This window comes from Brachyistius frenatus, unplaced genomic scaffold (genome assembly GCF_029030835.1).
Source record: "Brachyistius frenatus isolate BFR_SWC_R1_liver_20210118 unplaced genomic scaffold, ASM2903083v1 Contig_5, whole genome shotgun sequence".
NCBI lineage: Eukaryota > Metazoa > Chordata > Actinopteri > Embiotocidae > Brachyistius > Brachyistius frenatus.
The window spans coordinates 7768736-7789072 of record NW_027210604.1 but is presented as its reverse complement, the minus strand read 5'-3'; the positions used below and the strand labels follow the sequence as shown (position 1 = coordinate 7789072).

Here is a 20337-nt window from a genome sequence, read left to right as displayed (position 1 = left end):
TTATCTGTATTAATATAACCGACGCCGTCTATTTCAATATAAGCTACGCTAACCTGCCGAGACACGCGTCATATGGTGTGTAACATTCCTTTGTTGGGTCAGGTTGAGGGAAAGGAAAGCGCGCACGCAAAGAAAAAGGAGAGAGAAGCCGAGGTGACACTTGACTTGTCTATTTAACTGTCCAGATCAATTCCACTGAAGGAAAGCGCGTCAACGTGTTTTTGAGGATTTGCTGCAGAAAAAAAATAATAATAATAATAAAAAAAAGGGGGCACTACTGGGTTCATACTAAATTGCGTAAACTGGAATATGAAAGACAACAAAATCCCAATTTTGACAACAAACATTCAACGTCAGATAAAGCAAAGAAAAAAAAACGTCCTTTCCAACTCTCTCGTAGCAAAACAGAAAACATGGACATTAAAATGCTGCACTTGCGCCCCTGGTTGTTGGGGGAGGAGGAGGAGGAGGAGGGGTAAACGCATACATATGTTTGTAGACATTGCAAAAAAAAAAAAAAAAAAAAAAGGCACGCAAGACGAGCAGAGGGCATGTCACGTGAACTGCTGAGGAGACAAACGTTGACATGACAAATGACCCTCGCTGTGTACCCGCTGTTCCTAAAGCGCAGCTGCATGTGTGAACATATGGGTACTTTGACGCCAGAGGAGACAAATAAATTGTGGAACTTTCTGCTTTCCATACGCGTACACACGCATAAACGCGTAGGGAACCTCATGCTCTGTATATTGTCCATAGATTTTTTTTTTTTTTTTTTTTTTTTTTACCACCATGGACATCTGTGAAGCCGAGGATCCAGCTTTTTCCCTTTCAACACCGCAAGTGCGTTGCAAAAAAAAAAATAAATAAATAAATACTGCTGCTAAAATGTTCCATAAATCAAATATATATATGTAATAATTATCATTAAAGATGTAAAAACACACTTTACCGAGAACTGTACTGACAGTTTATTTTGTTTCTACAGTAAAAAAAAAAAATAATAATAATTTAAAAAAAGTTGAATTTCCCACTCGGCTGTAGTAATTTTGACTCCTTCCTCTCGCCGTAGCTCGGGCGGAAGCAGTTGGCAGCGCGTGAATGTGAATAACATATTTCGCGGGAGAGTACCTGGTTCGCGGCGAGGCTGTCTGCTGTCAACACGAGCGACAACACCCACTGAAGTCAACAACACAATGAGCTTGTGGGTGGATAAATATCGACCGACTTCCCTCGGGAAACTGGACTTTCATAAAGACCAAGCGGCCAAGCTGAAAAACCTGGTAAGGACGGACGCTGCGTCGCTCCAACTCTCTGTGCGCACGTGTACTGCGGCGTTTCTTACAGCCGAATATCAATAAAGCTGTTCTCATTCACTTTATTTATTTATTTATTTATTTTTGCTTGTATTTTATAAACGGACGAAACTTGGGTAACATCTGAAAAACGTACAACACTCGTGGATTTGTGGCTGGAAAATATGCAGGGGAAATTATTCTGGTGTGTTTTTACTTGACTGACATATTTAACGGGGAGAGCGCAAGAGACTATCTTCCATCTCTGGACAGTTTCTACAGAGTTACCCTGAACTAATGAAGAGCTTTTTTTTTTTTACTAATATTACCGTTTTGTGCTTCTTTTACGACGTTTTCTTAACATCAAAACGTGACCTCTCTCTCATCATGAAAAAAAAAGTACTGACACAAGTGGTTGTTGTTGTTGTTTTTTTTAACAGTGAAAAGGAAACTTCTTCCAAAGAACCAAAACCTCTTCGTGATCGTTTTGTTTCAGGTTCAATGTGGCGACTTCCCTCACTTGTTGGTGTACGGTCCGTCCGGTGCAGGGAAGAAGACCCGTATCATGTGTCTGCTGAGGGAGCTGTATGGAGCCGGAGTGGAGAAGCTCCGTATCGAGCACCAGACCGTCGTGGTGAGAAGGGGAACCAAAATTCAGCCGCCAAACACCCAGCACGGTGCACAACCGGTAACATCTGCTCTCAGTCTTTATGAGGTCACACTTGAATTGTCTAAAGAGATATTCGCACGTCTGGTTTTTGACTACAGGCTCCCTCCAAGAAGAAAATTGAGATCAACACGATAGCCAGCAACTATCATTTGGAAGTCAACGCAAGGTAACTTAATAATAATGTACATTTCAGATAATTGTTTCACGTCTTTCTCAGGGTACATACGACAACTGCAGCTACCTTTACTCTGCAGATTAAGATCTTACCGAGAGATCGTCTTTGGTTGAGATGTGACGCCGCGTGTTTGATGTTTTAATATTTCTCTTCTGCGTTGTACAGTGACGCAGGAAACCAGGACCGTGTGGTGATTCAAGAGTTGATCAAAACTGTGGCTCAGTCTCAGCAAATCCAGTCGAGCACCCAGAGAGAGTTCAAAGGTAGAAAAGACCTGGTCGTCCATGTTTTAGAGCAGCTGTGCTGATAGAATAAAGGGCATGTCCTACAGGTGTATAATCATTCTTTTAAGACAGAAATGATACTTTCTCAGGTAAATATAGAAATTTGGAGGATCATCTTTGCTCTTTGTGTTAAGTTTTAGCCAGCTGCCATGATGCAAGCCTGTCACTCTTGTAAGAATTGGTACACTTTTCTCCTCAGTGGTGTTGCTAACAGAGGTGGACAGACTCACGAAGGACGCCCAGCATGCTTTGCGTCGGACAATGGAAAAGTACATGGCCACCTGCCGCCTCATCCTCTGCTCCACCTCCACCTCCAAAGTCATCGGGCCAATTCGGAGCCGTTGCCTGGCTGTCAGAGTTCCTCTGCCGAGCGCTGAAGAGGTTAGAGCAAGATGGTGTGCTTTAGACTCTTAACTACTAATCAGCATTTTTTTTTTTTTTTTTTTTTGGAACATGTGCACTTGCTGCATAAGATAACTTGTGACCAAAGACATTGTCACCTTTTTCCAGGTGTGTAGCGTTCTGACATCGGTCTGTAAAAAGGAGGGTTTGGTCCTCCCACCCGAGCTGGCCAAGCTTATCAGTGAGAAGTCTGGTCGCAACCTCCGCAAAGCCCTGTTGATGTGCGAGGCCTGCAGAGTGCAGCAGTAAGTCGTGCCAAAACTTATCAGCATTCTTTCACAGCCTTATCCGCAGGTTGGTATAAAGTACAAACAAAAAGGTATTTGCTTATTTAGCCGGTGTTGATCTTTTCCAGGTATCCTTTCTCAGCGGACCAAGACGTCCCGGAGACGGACTGGGAGGTCTACCTCAGAGAAACAGCTAATGCCATCGTCAGCCAGCAGAGTCCTCAGAGGTACGCGAGGCAAAGAGAGAGCAGGTTCAGATGGTTCTGCTGAGCCCAGTTCAGACTAAAGATTCACTACGAGATGAAACCGTTTTAGAACATTGCAGAGAAAAGTAGCAGCGGTGCAAACTGGCCCGTCTCGGCTCGCCCTAAACGAGCCGACGGCGCCACCTCGGCTCGTCAAGTCGCCAGTGGGCAGTTTTAGAACATAAGGCAAGAAGTTGCTCCGCTTCATGTCGAAGAGTTTTGCCCAAATCCTCGCCTCTTTTCACGAGCCAATCAGCTCTTAGCAAAGTCAGGCGGTCACACCAGTTAGAAACTGTCAGCCGCTTGAAAAGGAAGAGTTTTGGACAGAAGAAACGAGGATCACCTCATTCATTTATTTGAGGACCGGCTACGTCAGAATGACCGTCTTTCCGTCTCTGTTCCAGGTTGTTGGAGGTTCGAGGCCGGCTGTACGAGCTGCTGACTCACTGCATCCCTCCTGATATTATCATGAAGGTACCGTTTACCACCACCATCAAAGTGCTGAAACAGCTTGCGGTCATTTAAAAAAAAAAAAAAAAAAAAGTTAAGTATTTATTTCCCTTGTTCAATCATCTAACAGGGTCTGGTGAAAGAGCTGCTGAATAACTGCGACGGTCAGCTGAAGACGGAGGTGGCCCACATGGCAGCCTACTACGAACACAGACTACAGCTGGGCAACAAGGCTATCTACCACCTGGAGGCCTTCATCGCCAAGTTCATGGCCATCTACAAGAAGTTCATGGAGGATGGGCTGGATGCTATGATGTTTTGACTTTGAATGGACTTAATTACCAATATTAAGATGATCATTTATTTCACAATACCTTTCTTCTTTTTTCTTTTTTTTTGCCCCTGTAAGACAATGAGTGGACTTGAGACAGATTTACATGAATACCCTGTCAGACATTGTGGTGAAATTGACACAATTCACCTCCAGAACGAGTCTTACAGATTTCTACTGAATCGTGTCAAGGATTGTTGCCCAAATCCTCAGCGCCATAGACAGTTTGTACACTTTGTACTTTATCTTCAGTGGTGTAAAACAGAAGGAAGGTCGAGTAGAAGACAACACAGAGCGGTTCTGAGAAATGCGGTGGAAAGTAGCGATCTGTATTAAAAATATACTGCACGGTTGAAAGATGTTTTCCCAAAATTCAACATGAGAACATGACAATAAATTACTTTGTTTACAACATGCTAAAAGTCTGATGTTGCTCTATGGATACATGAACAAATATAATATTTATCACCATGAACAGACAGAATTCTTGCCGTAGTAATTAATTGTTTTGGCATCAACCTTATTGATGTTGAAATTATGATAAGGAGCTTGACAATACTGACAATATTGTCTTGACATTGCTCAAAGGTAGAGGAGATGCGACAAGGTTCAAGGCCGAGTCAAAACACTCGTATCTTATTTTTACATGAAATCCAAACAACCTTTACAATTAATGCTCAACGCGAAGTATACACTGCTGAACAACAAGAACAATTTCTGTCGAGAGTCATTTACAAATGAGACATTAAATTATATTATTAGTAACACTCCTTGTGTCTCTTGGCTGTATAGTAAATAATGAAGCTCAGGGTGATCAGCACCGCTGAACCCACCAGAGTCAAGAAGCCCACCACAGGCCACTTGACCAGAACGTGGCAGCCCAGGCAGGGTTGCGGCACATCGGGGCACTGCTGGGGTGCAGCTCCTTGGATGGGGAAGCCGTTGTGCTGGATAATGTTGCGGTAGTTGGCCAGAGAGGCTTTGACGATGACCTCCTCGTGGAGTTGGCCGTACAGGCCGAACTCGGGGTCCCTTTGGTCGCTCAGAGCATAGGCGAAGTAACCCTTGAGGTTTACACCGTCCAGAGTGTACGCTGTGGAGGGAGCAGGGAACACAGAACATGTCAAGATAATCAGTTGTAATTTTCTTTACTTGTATGTGCGTGTGAACGAGACGTGGCGGGCAGGAAGTGTTTTGCCTGCTACATTATAATGTAGTTTATTAAATGGTTGCACACTGCTTATAAATATGCAAGGTAAAAATAGTGTTACCAAAAAATACCGAGACGAGAACACTTGTGTTTGTAGACTGACAAAAGTCGCAAAAAGTACTTATCAGATACAGCTATAAGGACAAGTCCTATCATAATGTGACTGAGAAGCATATCTATCTATATTTTGGGCTTTTAAAATACCCATTTATGCCATAAAATATTTCTCCTAATCATGAAACCTCTATTGTAGTTACATTGTTACTTATGAAAAATGACCTATATTTATGATACACAACATCACATTATGTTACATAGCCTCCTGCTAACATTGTACACATATTGGTTAATACAGTCAATAAGCATGAACAAACAACTCATTCACAGTTAACTAATATGCCTCGTCATTATTTATTAATTCTTTTACCAAATTTATAAATATTCAGTTTCTAATGTCATGGTCAGACACGGCCTTCACGATCGTGGTCCTCTCACAGTCCGGGTATTCATATTCAGTTTTAACAAGTAAATGGTAAATGGTCTGTACTTGTATAGCGCTTTATCACCTTTCGGTCTCAAAGCGCTTTAACATGGTTTTTCCATTCACCCATTCACCCACTAATGAGACAGATCACCATGCAAGGTGCTGCCATCAGGAGCACATTCACACACCGATGGCACACCATCGGGAGCAACTTAGGGTTCAGTGTCTTGCTCAAGGACACTTGGGCATGTGGACAGGAGGAGCTGGGGATCGAACCACCAACCTTCCGATTAGTGTTCAACCCACTCTACCGTCTGAGCCACAGCCTCCTGTAGTAAAAAAAAAAAGTAAAGTAAAAAAAATTCATAAATTATTCAGCATAAAAAAATGAAGAGGAAGTTACCTCATATCTGATTTATTTTAGACACAGGTTGGTTGAGTGTAAACATCACTTTACATAGATATTTACTGTACAGACTGTGGATGGCTGCCACTTAGTGGCGACAGAGCAAACTACAACATGCAACAACATGATGCTGTGCGCACATCACAGTGCCACGCTGCAGGGTTTCAAAGGGCCTGGTCTTCACCGAGTGTGATCCAATAAACTCAACAACTGGAGCAGGTAACCTGAACTCTACATTTCAGAGTAGTTTGTATCTCTGTTGATGTTTGTGTTTGCAAATACATGAGCTCGAAGTCAGCTGACTGTTCGGGGATCAGTGACCTCAAACGCCTGTCTAATCATTAAGCTCCACAGAGGCCAGTAAGGGGGGGGGGAAACTTCAGTCACATCTAAAGGACTCGGTATACGAGTGTAAAATGTTTGTCTCACCTTTGAGTGCCTCATTAATGTAGTTGTACAGGTAGTAAACTCTCAGGCTGTCTGTGAAGCGGGCCGGGTCCTCCTGCACCCCGTTAGCCATCACGTAGACGGGTACATCAGAGTAGTGCTCCTTCACCTGACGCAGCAAAAGCAATGTCAGGTTTTATCGAGATTTTTCTTTCAATGTTTATTCCACGGAAACAATAATGAGAGTTTGCGTCCAACTTGGTATAAAATCAACTAACTCCTCGACACGAGGACAAAAAAATAAATTTACATAAGTAGCAAGTAGATCGACACAGAACTTTTAAACTCTTTACAAAACTCGATGACTCAACCCTCGATCATCACGGCCATCCAAACAAACAGTGACACAGATCCTGTGACAGTCTTACCCAGTTGAGGGCTTTCCTAAGGCCCCAGGGAACAACAGGCCTCGGGGACATGATCCATGTTGTGTCTATCATGTGTTGGACCTCGAGCATTGCGGTGTAGGTGTAGCTGCAGATGTGGAGATGATGCAGAGAATCCAAAAAAAAAAAAATCTGTCTTATTATAAATTATAATCTCAGCAATATCAGGACAACAAATGTGTTTCCAACTACCCCGTGCTACTTAAACACCAGGATAGTAATGAATTCTTATAAAACTACAACAATTAGAGAAGTAGTGTTTAAGATGCATAACATCTAACCTGAATGTCCCTGTTTGACTGACCAGGTACTTTTGTTATGTGCCTCTCTCCCTTCCTTGTTCTTTGTCTGTACGACTTGTATCACAACCAAAATAAAGGCAATAAATCATTCTATCTTACGAGTCTTCCTTGGCATGAGTCACGAGCTTGGTGCTGAAGTGGCTGATGGCAAAGAAGTCGTACGTCCCTTTAACCAGCAGTCTGTCCTCCTCGTTGAAAACCGGCAGCCTGCAGAAACACACAGAAAAGAAGCCATTTTAAATAAAGGAGGACAAAAAAAAAAAAAAAAGTTGTATTTAAGAAGTGCAAGTTAGTAGCTTTGGCTTTGTCCCATTAATTGCGTATACTTCATATTAATAACAAAGCTTTAAAACAGAATTTGAACCATCATGGGGCCTGTTGGTTTACATTTAAGGCAAAGCTTAGATCAAAATCAGGAACACCGAGTGGAGTTTTGTCTGTTATGTTGGTGTTGCATGGTAAAGCATGCATGAGCAGGAAATGTTCCTCGTAAACTGTAGAGTTAATACAATAATCTCAAAGACAAACAGTTCACAAATATGGATGCATCATCAATAAGCAACAGTCAAGTTCTATAGCCACATAAGCCCTGCACAGCGGTATGTTGACACAGTAGTGCTAAAGGGTAAATATTAACATCACCATGTTCATGTTTATTGTTTATTTTAGGTATCTTCTAACACATGTCATTTAAAGTGCAACTGAGGCTGATGGGAATGTCTTTAGTCTTTCACAATTACAGTATTAGACAGATTGAACTTTGACCTGATCATGAAGAAAAGTCACTTAGGAACATACATGTCAATCAAAAAGTGGTCAGGATCTTTCAGTCTGAACTGAAGTGCTGGACTGACTGATCGACAGACCATAGGATGGCTAAAAATGCCAACTAATTAAAGACAACAGATTTTTCAACAGTCCCGCAGCATCAGTCCTCACTGATATCCCACCACTTTGAATAGTCCCAGTATATATCCAACCCTTTAGTTCCGTTACAACAATAAATGCATCAATACATCAAATGACAGAACCAAGATGATCTGTTTTTGTCTTTTCAATGCGACTGTAAACAGCCGTGCTTACTCTATAGAAGACAAAGTGACAGTGTTGAAGTGCGAATGAAAGATTTGTACTCAAGTGAGTTGAGCTGACGCAGCCAGCTCCTCATTCCCAGAGGATAGTCCCCACTGCCGAAGATCGGCTCCGCAAACCAGCCGACGCAGAAGTCTAAAACCCTTTTGGCCGGTTCCACGTCTTCTCGACTGAACGAAAACGCCGGCTCCACCCAGTCCATGTGCAGAGCCAGAGACACCTGAGACCACCCAGGGCAGGAAAAACAGGAGATCACCTCAGAAATGTTCATCCTATTGACAAAATCTAAAGCGAATCAATGAAATCTTTAACATGTGCTATGCTGAACGCGTCCAACACATTATCACGTCTGCCGGCACACAAGGAAGTGTTATATTTGACATTACTTCTACTGCTACTACAATCAAACAGCGAGAACCAATATAAACATAAAAACGTATTTTTACACACAAATGACTTTAAAAAAGATGTCACTGTAGTGGCAACGGCTGTTTGAATGGGAAATATTTGTATGGACACTGACGTAAGAACCGAACAACAAAGACAGCTTAGAAATAACAAAACAGCATCTTCCAGATCACTTCGTTAATTATAACATTGAGGCAGATATATGAAACCATCCAGTCTAACAGATAAAAAAAAAAAAAAAAAAATCATCTTTATAAATCTACAGAAAACCAAGACCTTGTCACCACAGTTCTACTGACCTGTCCTCCCTGTGCTTGTCGAAACTCGTCGTCGTACGCGTGCCAGGCCAGAGCGTGCGCCTGCAGCATGTGATGGCCCTCCTGGTAGCTCACCATCTCATCATTGGGCTCATTCAGGGTGATCCATATCTTCACCTGGGCGCCCAGCTCCCTGTAGCAAAGTCGAGCGTAGTCTGCAAAGGCCTCTGGAGTCTCCCTGGGAAGAAAGGACATTTTAATTTATGCTCTAAGATGTGTTTCATATGTGACAAGATATATGTGACACACACTATGTGTCAGTCACAGCAGAGCTGAAAACATTAGCTGACAAACCAGTGTGTCAGGTAATTACATTGCATTACAAGGATTTGTAAGTCAAATTTTGAAGCCATAGCATCACAAATCGTGGCTTCTTAAACGTGAACGTGTGCTGGATTTCTCAGTCGCAGTCTCGTAAACTCAACTCATTTTGCCTTTTGGACTCTTTGCCAGAAAATACAAGTCGTCTTAATACGTACAGTAAATCGGGGCATGAGGAACTGTAATGTACTAAAAACAATCATCAGTCTACATATGCTCAAAATAACCTCACACACACTCATCCACCCGCATGCAAGGAAAAAAGTGATAAATGATGATAAATGGTGTCTTGTAAAAAGCTCAGGAGATATTCACATTAAGTGAGCGCCATTTACATTTTTCTGGAATGTAATGATGGCTGAGCAGATTTCCATTATAATAACACTGCTAAATATTTCCAGTCAAATGCCAACACATTAAACTGTTTCATTATCATGGGTTCAGTATTATTTCTTTATGACAGGAGAAGGAACAATACACCATCGAGTGATAAAGGATGGCTTCAAACAGATGAGAACAAGGACACCCTGTTCTTGGGAACATCGTTGCACGTTTGCTTTTACATTGTTAACTGTTGTAAATTGCCATAAACCATCGCTGATAAATGGATGCTTATTAGTTCAGTGTCTGGAGCAGATTTCCTGGTAATGAAACCTGCTCAGCATTCATCTGAATAATATAAATTCAAAACAGAAAAGGTCCCTCGGGGAACAATAGTAAGAACAGAACTGAGCAGAAAAGGTTGTAAAACTAAAGAAGCCACAAAAAGTTTTCTCCCCCTTCAGTCATCAAATACCATAAAACCCTGATGGAAACATATAAATCTTTAGCCCCCAAATCAGAGCTGCGTCTCACCTGTTCAGCCACTTGTTGTCGGTATCCAGCGGCGCCGGCAGGCTGCTGCGCTGCCGCGTGTGGTGCCACAGAGTGACCACCGGAGTGACGTCAGCCTGCAGCAGCTGACGGGTGAAGCAGCGGTAGTAGCCCAGCAGAGTGGTGTTGGGATGAGCTACGTCACCTGTGGGCACCAGAGCTGACCAGTTGAGGGAGAAGTGGAAGTGGTTGACCCCCACCTTCTTGATTTCATCCACCTGAGGAGGTCGGAGGATAAATAGGTCACGTCAACAGTTACATAGGCTATAAAACTTGAACCTTTTTAGTCCAAAATTTATCTCTAATATGAAAGATTGGTTGCTGTAGCAATACATTTCCATGCAAACACCCTCAAAAGTAAAAACATGTAGAAAGTTGTCAATTAAAAAGTGTTACCGACAGGTGCATTGGATCAATAATTGTGACTGCGACAAAAATCCTGCACACTCTTAATCATTGTAGACTCGCATTATCGTTATGTTTTGTTCCTCAGACCTTCACAAATAGTTACCTTAAATATATTCAAACAACATACTGGGGAAAACGGAGAAAACCAATGTGTTGTTGCTGTTCTTGTTGGGAGTTGAATGAGCTGCAACAATGAGATGAACCCTCACTGACTTTTACACATGAACAGAACTGAATGTGCTTGATAGATAAGACCTTTTCCCCAGCAGGGCATCTCGATCAGTGACGTAACGTAGATAAGTTAATGCACTTTTACCTCAGGGTGAAAAGTGATGAATCTGCACTTAACTGGCACAGCTTTAAATGCGATTGTGCCAGATGTTATCTGTGGAAAAATAGTTTCAAAATGTCTGACGGGTCGGGAGACTGACTTGCTGTCGGACGGTGGCATAATCAGCGCAGTGAGTGGTTTGGCGTAACGGTGGCGCACTGAAGCCCTCGAGCCTCATCAGCTCTCCGTTATTGGAAATGTTCCAGAGGTAAACACTGGGGTCTGCAAACTGGCTGGGAGTGGTCTCAACCTATGATTTAAAACACACACACACACACACACACACACACACACACACACACACACACACACACACACACACACACACACACACACACACACACACACCAGTGTAAACATGCATTTGCTAAATCTCTAACATGTTACACACAACTGCAAATAAAGGCCAAATGGGGCAAATCGATTGTCACAGTTGGCCCCGTGCTGTTTAGCTAAGCAGGCAGCCGAGTGGGTTTATGATTAAGAGACGATCCGTCATAGTGCCTGTTTCTGAACTGGACTTTCACCACGAAAACTGCAATAATGCGATAAACATCACGGAACTTAAACCAACGGGAGAACCACAGATTTTTTTTTTTTTTTTTCATAAAATTAAATCGAAGGAAACAACGATAATAATAATAATGATTAGGATTAAAAATGTCCGTTAGAGTTGTGAATTAGATATTCCGTATGTCAAATTGGTCTTTCTTCATTCTGCGGAACAACAATTAATGTGAAATACAGACTTCCATCTTTGCAGAGCTGACAAAACTTCACACTTCAGTGAATTTTAGTGAAGTCTACACAGAATCTCTGAACCAAAGTTAATACAGTTTAATACTTTGTGAAGTTCCTATCTCAGAGGAAGCATTCTGGTTATTTTTCATTCATTATCCGACCTCTTGCCTTTGGCACATTAGACCCACCATGACTTCCGTTTCCTTCCACAAATGCACGTGCACTGCCCACTCTTCCTCCTCCCCTCCGCAACAGACATTGTGTACAAACACACACACACCTGTATAGAGTTGGCAGAGACTCCCCAGGCAAAATCACACGGGAAGACACCCTGTGCCGGCCTGTTCTCTGGAAGTTCTGGGAAACCATTTCTCTGGATGACGTTCCTGTAAGAAGTGACGACAGAAAAGACAGAACAAGCTGTGCTGAGCGTGAAAAAATATCTCTGTAGTTGAGAGGAAACACGGCACGTTCCATTCTGTGCGAAGCTTTATCAAAAATAAAAAGTCCTTCAAAACTAAAATGAAACCAGAACTGTGAAAGTGTCATGCCAAGCTTCCCCCTCCGCTAGTGACTTGTTAGTGAATTGTTTAACGGTAATTAAAACGCTCTTTAAAATATAGGGCAATACAAATATCAAAAGTCAGATTATCTGCATTTGAAATATTAGAAATAAGATGTCCGTTTTGACATACACTTACTAAAATTTAAACACCAGATACTTTGGGGGAAAAAAACTGACTCACTATCTATGTTTTGATGACTAAAGGGAGCGGATCAAAAACTTTAAGAGACTTTATCAGGAGAGGCATCCATAAACAAGACATCTGCATCTGTATCAGAGTATTATTCCTGTGCGGCGAATCTCCACCTGCTGTGCTATTGTAATTATTATTTATATTCCATGTTTTTTTTGGTCAAATTCAAAAGATATCTTTCCAAATTTAAACATTGTGTAAAACGGCCACACGTCAAACACGTACCTGTAAAAAGTGGCAGATGTCTTGGGTTCCCTCTTCATGTCAGGAGTGTTGAAGTCGACGTAGTAAAGTCCTCGTCGTATCCCGTATTCTCTGTGCCACTCAAAGCCGTCTATCAGAGACCAGGCTGTGTACCCAATCACATTCACTCCATCTATGATGATTGCTGTAATTCAGACACAGTACGACAGATGACCAACCATTTAGGTTCGCTGTGTTAGACTGGACTTCTTTTCCAGATCACATCATGTGGAACAGGTTATGCTCGTATGAGAAAATGGAAAGCTGCTTAGCCGAGTTTATGTGAAACGTTTCGTGCAGCCGACGTGAACCTACGGACTCACATTTAAGAGCCTCTGCGATGAACCTCTTGAGGTAGTACATGTGTTTTGGGTCTTCCGTCTTGGTGTTGCCGAGGACGTACCTGTTGAGCAGCGGGGAAAACAAGAGGTTCAACACAGCAAACACCAGATACGAGGTAGCATCCTAGCGGAACAGACAGACTTACCAACCACTCTGCACCACAAAGATAGGCGGCTTGTCATACTCCGCGTTGACCCAGTAGAGCAGCATCCTCAGGTCCAGGTCCTCCTGCTGCCCAAACTTCAAGCTGTCGTTGATGAGGTGGAAGCTCAGCGCTGCCCCGTGAGAGAGGGCGAAGAAGTCAGCTGTTCCTCTCACCTGCTCCCTCTCCTCCTGGGTGAAGGAGGGCAGCCGGGAGCCCAGCCTGGCCTTCATGCAGGGCGGGTAGTCCCCGTCTGTGAACAGCGGCCGGGCAAACCATCCCAGGACGTGGTCCAGGGAGCACTGGCACTCTCGCAGGCTCTCCAGGCGAGTGCGGCTGGGCTTGATCCAATGAGAGGCCAGCGCCATGGACAGCTTGCCCTGCTGTCGAGCTCGGTAGTGGCGGTCGTACAGATGCCACGCAGCAGCGTGTGCCTGGAGGAAGAGAGTGAGATGATGGACAGACGGAGGCAGCAGGAGAAGAGGAGGAAGTTGGAGAGGATGGTGGGTATAAAATGAGGAGAGAATGAAGTGAGGAGGACAAAATGATGAAAAGTCATCAAGGTCAGTGCAGTTTATAGTGTTTTTAAAAGGTAGCTGACAAACTAATAAGACTATTCAAACACGAGAACGCTAGAACTGTCTAACAGAAGGATCATGCTCACCACAAATCAAAATCAAAATGATCAGAAGGTTAAAAAAAAAAAAAGGGAAAGATATTTATTAAAGTAAAACGAGATGAATAAACGCAAGGAAGTATATCTGCAGTGGAGGGTACATTTACTGAAGTGCTTATCTATTTTTTCATACTTCACTGGAATATGTGATTTTTTTTTTTTATAATCCAAAGAAACATATTGATCAATGACTTGAAAAGTACTGGATCAAACTATCATCCAAAACAGGTTCAGACACAGGGCCATCTTATAAATTATGATTTAAATTAATTTTATAAAGTTATAATTATTCCACAAGCTGCAACAATAAAATGCTCCTCAGATCTTCATAATAATCAAAAATGTCAAATAACAGAACACAGTAAAGGAAATATCTTCACACCTCTTACATCACAGAAAACAACAGAAATATATTAGGCAATAAGATGAAAACCAAATAGACATAAAACATCTCAGGTAAAATAAATATAAGTCACAGACTTTCAAGTTAAATAATTTGATCACTAAACTGTAAGTTGTATTTCTGAGCTGACGAACAAAAAGAAAGCATTAAAAAAAAAAAAAACAGTTGGTATAATGTTGTCTCCTGCAGCACTCACCTTGAGCAGATTGTGTCCAACCCGGAACGGGAGATCAGGGTCATTTTTTATCCCGGGAGCGACCACCCCGGTGCCATATCCGTGCCGCGCCACCACAAACGGGTTATCGATGGTGATCCAGTACTTCACGTCATCCCCGAAAGTCTGGAAACAGAAATCGGCGTAGTCCTTGAAAATTCCCACCAGCTCCTGGTTGCTCCAGCCGCCGTAGGTCTGCTGCAGGTGATCGGGCAGGTCCCAGTGGTACAGCGTGACCACCGGCTGCACGCGGATCTCCTTCAGCCTCTTGATGAGCGTCCGGTAGTAGTTGGTTCCGATTTCGTTGTAACTCCCGCGGGTGCCGTTGGGAAATATCCTGGACCAGGACAGGGAGAACCTGTAGTGGGTGACCCCGAGCTGCCTGATGGCTCGTATGTCGGCGTGGATGTTGTGATAGCTGTCGCTGCCCACGTCCCCCGTGGCCATCCGGTTCCCACCGCGCGTAAAAGTGTCCCAAATGGAGAGTCCCTTGCCGTCCTTCTCAAACGCCCCCTCCACCTGGTACGCCGCCGTGCCCACCGCCCAGGTGAACTCCTTGGGGAAGGTGTCGTAGAGGAACGCCTTGTCTCCTGGATATGGCAGCTTACTGAAGCGCCCCCACGTTCTCAAGCCAGCGTTGGGCTTCGCAGCCGCAGAGGTGAAGGCGAGAAATGTCGACAGGGCGAGCAAAGCACTCATGATGTTTGCCACTACTGGCGGTGGATGTCCAGCTTCTGAAACAGGTCTTCACTTACCATGCTTGGAGGCTTTCAGAGACCAAACAGAGGACTGTGGAGCGCAGCCAGTCAGCTGTGAACCCACCACACGCCGCCTCTCCAGATCTGTCAATTATTAGCCAAAGCACCTGATGCACTAAGGTCTCCAGGCACAGCATGATGTTAAGAGCCCTAAATGATCAATCTTTTGCACAGCAGGGAGACATTAGTTTCTGCAAACCTAAAGGGATAGAGGATTAGGGCTCGCATTGTATTAATTTATTTAGTCAGTCTGGCCAAAGCATTTTACCTGATTTTGATAAACTGTTCACAGGAAAGAATAACAGAGAGACCCAGGTGCAAAAGCCTTAATACGATCTCAGTAACAGCACCATTATCATGCAGCCTCAGCTGGCAGGACATCTCATAACTCATTTTTAAATGTCACATGTCCGGAGCACTGAAAGCTCGTCTAGATCTCTCACTGGATCAAGTTCAGCCAGGAGCACGTGCAGGCTGAGGATGGTGGGAGGACAAGAGAGACGTGAGCAGAAGATATGCAAACAGCGGAGTCATGTCCACATTACTTCCTTATCTCCCTGCTTTCAGCTCGGTTGCTTGGAAACTCAGGCCTCTTACCGAGGTGCGAGTCTGCTGGCTGATGCCCGTTTGTGCTGCAAGAAGTTGTCGCCTTGGTTTTGGGACATCTCGGATTAAAATGCACAACTTTGATGTATGAACCGTATAGCGGTTTACACATTCAGTATGTTTAATTGATGCTTTGATGAAATTTGAATATGAACAATTTTAAATAATTCAACCAAAATGAAAGATGACGAGAAATAGTAATGTCATCTAAGTCAGGGGTCCCCAACCACCGGGCTGTGGACCAGTACCGGGCCGTGGATGATTTGGTACCGGGCCGCAAAGAAAGAATACAAAAAAAACAACTTTGATTTATTTATTTTTATTTTATTTACATTAGCCTGCATGGTATTTTTTGAAAAATGACCACTTCCGTCCACACCTCTTTCTCGCAGTCGTCTCAAGTTTTTTTTCACGCACCGATAAAGTCCACAAGTTTTGAGCATCTCGCCATAAAACTACAAATTGCTGTAAATCTTATGTACATGGACTTACCGTCTCCAAACGTTACAGGTATGATAACAGTCAGGCCCTGAAGACACCCGTATGGTAATTTCCCTTCATAGTCATAGCGCCCCCTGCTGGCATCAGGAAATGACACTTTTTCGTACTTTCACACGCTACTTCGAGCTGGTTCATCACATGAACCTAAATTCGGGTCAGAGTAGCTTAAACATGTTGATGATGATATATGGAGAAGTTCGTGCCACTTCGTCAAAGGGCGTCACCATGGCGATGCGGCAAAGTTTGATGTCTCGCCGTGACACAGGAAGTTGATGTTTAAGTTAAATAAAATAAGTTGAATTAATATAAAAAATGGAATTGAATGAACTTAAATAAAAATAAGTTGAATACAAAAAATTAATTGAAATATCTCAAATAAAATACATTGAATTAATTAAAAAAAAACTGACTGAAATTTAAATAAAATAATTTAGTTATTGTTGTCATGCTATAATATGACTTTTTTTTCATAATTTAGACAACATGGTATTACTTTGTTTTTCATATTTTGGACGAGATGCTATGGGATGACTTTTTTTTATCATGATCTATTACAGAATAGGCGAATGATCAGAGATTACAAATGTAAATAAACATCACAAAAGCAAATTTTCAATTTAAAAAAGTTTTACAAACAGATTTGGTTCATTTAGGGCCAGACAGTTTTGTTGTTTGTCCAAACAGTCCTGCAGGTTGCGTCTCTTCTGGACTGGATAGTTTGTTTGTATTTAGCTGGCAATTCCAATTTGACTGCACAAAAAAAACAGAAAAAAAGAAAGTGTACTTACATCCACTGTGACTTTCTATGAGGGTCCAATCAATAATAAACTTGCTAATTAAGTCAGATAGTCAATATTTGTTAATGTTCTTGACAACAACAAAAAAGGTGAGGCCTCATCAAGAGTGTGAGAAACTTCTTCAATACAGTCTTAATAGAAATGATTGTTTAATCTAATGTGTGGTTAAAATATGTGCACACCACTCACCGAACATTGCGCTCACTCTCTTCGAGCAGGATCGTTGCACACCGTGTGGACGCTGCTGCTCAGTGATGTGTAGCTCAGACTGTACTCATTCAGTGAACCTGCTCCTACAGGCAAGTGGCGTTTGTGATGCAGGAAAACGGACTCGCCGGGCAGCCCAGCAGCATGCGATTAAGGCCGGTCACGGATCATAACCAGGGATAGGACGTGGTGCGTGGGCGTTTTTTCCCCCCATCGAGTCGAGCCGCGCTGCAAAGTTCACAACTCAAGTGTATGTGCATACGTAATGAAGAGCCCAGCTGGTCTCGTACACAGCACAGGAAGAACACCAGCGAGCGTCGCTGAGAAATGAGCGCATGAACAGTTTGGGACTGGACATGTCTGCGTGTGGTGTGCACGGTAAATAATGAAATCAGTGCTCATTCAAAAAAAAAAAAAAAAAAAAAAAAACGCAGCCCATGATTCATGGCCGCTGTTGCTTGGCAACATTTGTACAACATCATTCAAACTTTTTGTTGGGTCCCAAAAAAAAAAAAAAAAAAACCAAAAAAAAAAACCAACTAAGTCAAAATACTCCAGAGAAGTTTAGTTACTCAGTTGTGAGTTTTCATCCACATCAAACATGTCACGTGGGCTGTGTTATGAAGAAAATACCTTTCACAGGCATGAAAGAACTGCTGGCGAGGCGCCAAAATCTTTAGAAGCCGTCACGTCCCTTTTTGTTTTCAGCCTGACAACAGATAAGAAAAAGATGCGTGAAACCGATTGTTCGTGGAGTTCAGCTGTTAAAACATGGTGATTTGTTTCTGGACATTGTTCAAAGTGATCACCATCGATATCTTGAACACTTTGAAGTCAGTTTATGGACTTATTCTATTCCAACACATGAGCTGCGTCCCAAATCCATATTACCCACCAATCCTAAGAAAATGTAGTGCATTGCAATATAAAGTACACCTTAAAATATCATTATTCACACACAAAAAAAAAGCCTGAAGAGTTGACCGTGAAGAGGAATGTAAAGTACATCCTGCAGGATAAACATTAGTTATCCGTCACATGAATAATGTACAGTTCACAAAAATCTTTTAACAAAGAAACATTTCACCACAGCAGTTACGGCTGCTAACTTCTCGCATGGGCTTTTTCAATATTTGAATAAAACAAAAAAATATTTCAAAAGTGTCGGCTTTAACACGCATGACCCCAGGTGTTCTTTGTTTTTTTTAACAACAGCTATTTTGACTCGTCACAGCAAGAAAAGCACCGGTGGCCCTATAAAAATCCTGTATGTGTTCTCAGATAGGACTTAAATACTTTTAAAAGCTGTGTGAATCCCTTCCTGGTTTGATGTTGCCTATAGCAACACAAAGCGTGGATTCTGACACACTGGAAGTTCAAGTTGTTTAAAAACAGAACAAAGATCAAATTCACTGTGAATAAAAAAAATAAAAAGTAACATACTTTATGTCGGACTAAACAACTGTTTTGCCGTTAGGTGGCCACAGTCAAAGCAGGATATCACGAGTGCAGAACGGGTGATTTATTTGTATTTTTTTTTTAAGGGGTGGCCAAAAGGGATCATCAATCAATAAACAACAGAATTAGGCCAAACATGTCTGGATACACATTTCATGATTGTAATGGACTCTGTGGAGGCAGCCTGTTCTTTGGCGCTCCGGTCAGCCATTTCAATAACAAACGTACAAGTCGGGTTACTTACCTGAAAGAATTTTATCATCATTATTGATAACAATAATGATGATTAATTAAGAAGTCAAATACATTTTGCCCAATATAAAAATCGCTGTAACTTTTCCAGAGGGATTCTAAGAAAAAGAAAGAAAGGCTCACAAACCAATCTCACGACGTGAATTCAGTTAATGGAAACCCTGAATTGTAGCTCAAACGATCAGTATTTACAACACTATTTGTCACCGTGTCCCGAGTTGTGTTACACCTGAAGGCATCAGCGCTGATGAGGCCACTTCATCCAAGACTTTCGAAGTGAAATAAAGAGAAATTGAGCAGGTCATGTTTTATAGAGAATTATATTGATACAACGGAGGGTCTGACTGGGTGGATGTGAAGCCAAGTTTATCAGCAGTGACAAACACTACAACCACAGTTGCTCGTTACGTCCTTCTAACCAGAACGTACAAACCTAAACTCACACTACTATCATTTCCAGAAGCAACTCTACATTTGGACAGGTTTCTGACATTTTTTTTTTTTTAGGTTTTTCAACGTGGTAGAAAAAAAAAAAAAAAAAAAAATTAATATACAGAGCTGTAAACAAAAACATTGTTTGTTTTTCTTAAGTGAAAATGACACAATTATCAAGAAAAAAAAAAAAAAAAAAAAAAAAAAAAAGATAACGGTTAATCTCAGTTTTTAAAAGTAGGACACGGAGGGGAGTTTGATAAGCAATATTGCTTTATGGGAGCACTTTAATAATATCAGCGGGTAAAGGCTTTACAGCATCCCCCCAGTCAGCATCAAACACAACAACAGAACATGAAACAGACATAAGAGACTATTTACAAGAGTGATCCTTTTTTTTTTCTTTTTTTTTCCCCCTGTTAAAATCATTTTTACTTAATGTGGCGAACATCATCACAATGCAACACAAAGCGACAACCCACAGCTGATGATGCGGATGTACTGATGTAGTGTGCATGTGGTGTTATGTTAAGTGTGTAAATTTGTGTAACAGTAGGAACGTCGGCATATGAAAAATGTAAAAAGTTCATGTCCATATTTGCTTTCTTGCGTCATTCCTCAATGACGTGACTTTTGTCCTCCATTTTTTTTTTTTGTAATTTTTTTTTTTTTTTAGCTCATCTTCTTCGTCCAGCTGCCTTCTTGCGACCCTACGAGCAAGAAAAAAAAAAAAAAAAAAAAAA

At 42.1% G+C, this 20337-nt stretch overlaps 3 protein-coding genes across 7 annotated transcripts in view; 1 reads left to right on the top strand and 2 right to left on the bottom strand.

The window, feature by feature from the left end:
* The first annotated feature begins 1082 nt into the window (after positions 1–1082).
* rfc3 (replication factor C (activator 1) 3) lies at positions 1083–4485 on the top strand. The gene is made up of 9 exons (XM_069720296.1): positions 1083–1283; positions 1792–1929; positions 2064–2131; positions 2306–2403; positions 2624–2805; positions 2935–3071; positions 3182–3280; positions 3703–3772; positions 3879–4485. Exons 1-9 carry the CDS (start codon positions 1197–1199, stop codon positions 4068–4070), a joined length of 1071 nt encoding a protein of 356 aa, XP_069576397.1. The 5' UTR covers positions 1083–1196; the 3' UTR covers positions 4071–4485.
* kl (klotho) lies at positions 4388–15338 on the bottom strand. Of its 3 annotated transcripts, XM_069720287.1 has the most exons (14): positions 14566–15338; positions 13294–13724; positions 13130–13209; positions 12789–12951; positions 12086–12191; positions 11165–11314; positions 10308–10543; positions 9114–9309; positions 8448–8626; positions 7414–7521; positions 6995–7100; positions 6609–6735; positions 6057–6102; positions 5098–5172 (listed from the first exon to the last, which is right to left on the bottom strand). In XM_069720287.1, the coding sequence occupies exons 1-13, from the start codon at positions 15280–15282 to the stop codon at positions 6071–6073; spliced, it is 2631 nt and encodes an 876-aa protein (XP_069576388.1). In that variant the 5' UTR covers positions 15283–15338; the 3' UTR covers positions 5098–5172; positions 6057–6070. The 3 variants fall into 3 exon arrangements, with proteins under 3 accessions (XP_069576372.1, XP_069576388.1, XP_069576381.1); XM_069720271.1 differs by lacking the exon at positions 6057–6102 and having other exon boundaries at positions 4388–5172; XM_069720280.1 differs by lacking the exon at positions 5098–5172 and having other exon boundaries at positions 5738–6102.
* A 4125-nt stretch (positions 15339–19463) lies between these two features.
* Positions 19464–20337, bottom strand: part of pds5b (PDS5 cohesin associated factor B) — a 29279-nt gene continuing 28405 nt past the window's right edge. For all 3 annotated transcript variants that reach the window (XM_069720242.1, XM_069720258.1, XM_069720250.1), the window contains exon 35: positions 19464–20304. In XM_069720242.1, the coding sequence (XP_069576343.1) occupies positions 20272–20304 (33 nt within the window). In that variant the 3' untranslated portion in view covers positions 19464–20271. The remainder of the gene's footprint in view (positions 20305–20337) is intronic.

Coding starts and splice junctions, on each gene's coding strand:
- rfc3 (XM_069720296.1), top strand. CDS start 1,197: ATGAGCTTGTGGGTGGATAAATATCGACCGACTTCCCTCGGGAAACTG. Junction 2,404..2,623: donor CACCCAGAGAGAGTTCAAAG/GTAGAAAAGACC, acceptor TTTTCTCCTCAG/TGGTGTTGCTAACAGAGGTG. Junction 3,072..3,181: donor GAGGCCTGCAGAGTGCAGCA/GTAAGTCGTGCC, acceptor GATCTTTTCCAG/GTATCCTTTCTCAGCGGACC.
- kl (XM_069720271.1), bottom strand. CDS start 15,282: ATGAGTGCTTTGCTCGCCCTGTCGACATTTCTCGCCTTCACCTCTGCG. Junction 12,952..13,129: donor CATCGCAGAGGCTCTTAAAT/GTGAGTCCGTAG, acceptor TCTGAATTACAG/CAATCATCATAGATGGAGTG. Junction 11,315..12,085: donor TCTCTGCCAACTCTATACAG/GTGTGTGTGTGT, acceptor TTTAAATCATAG/GTTGAGACCACTCCCAGCCA.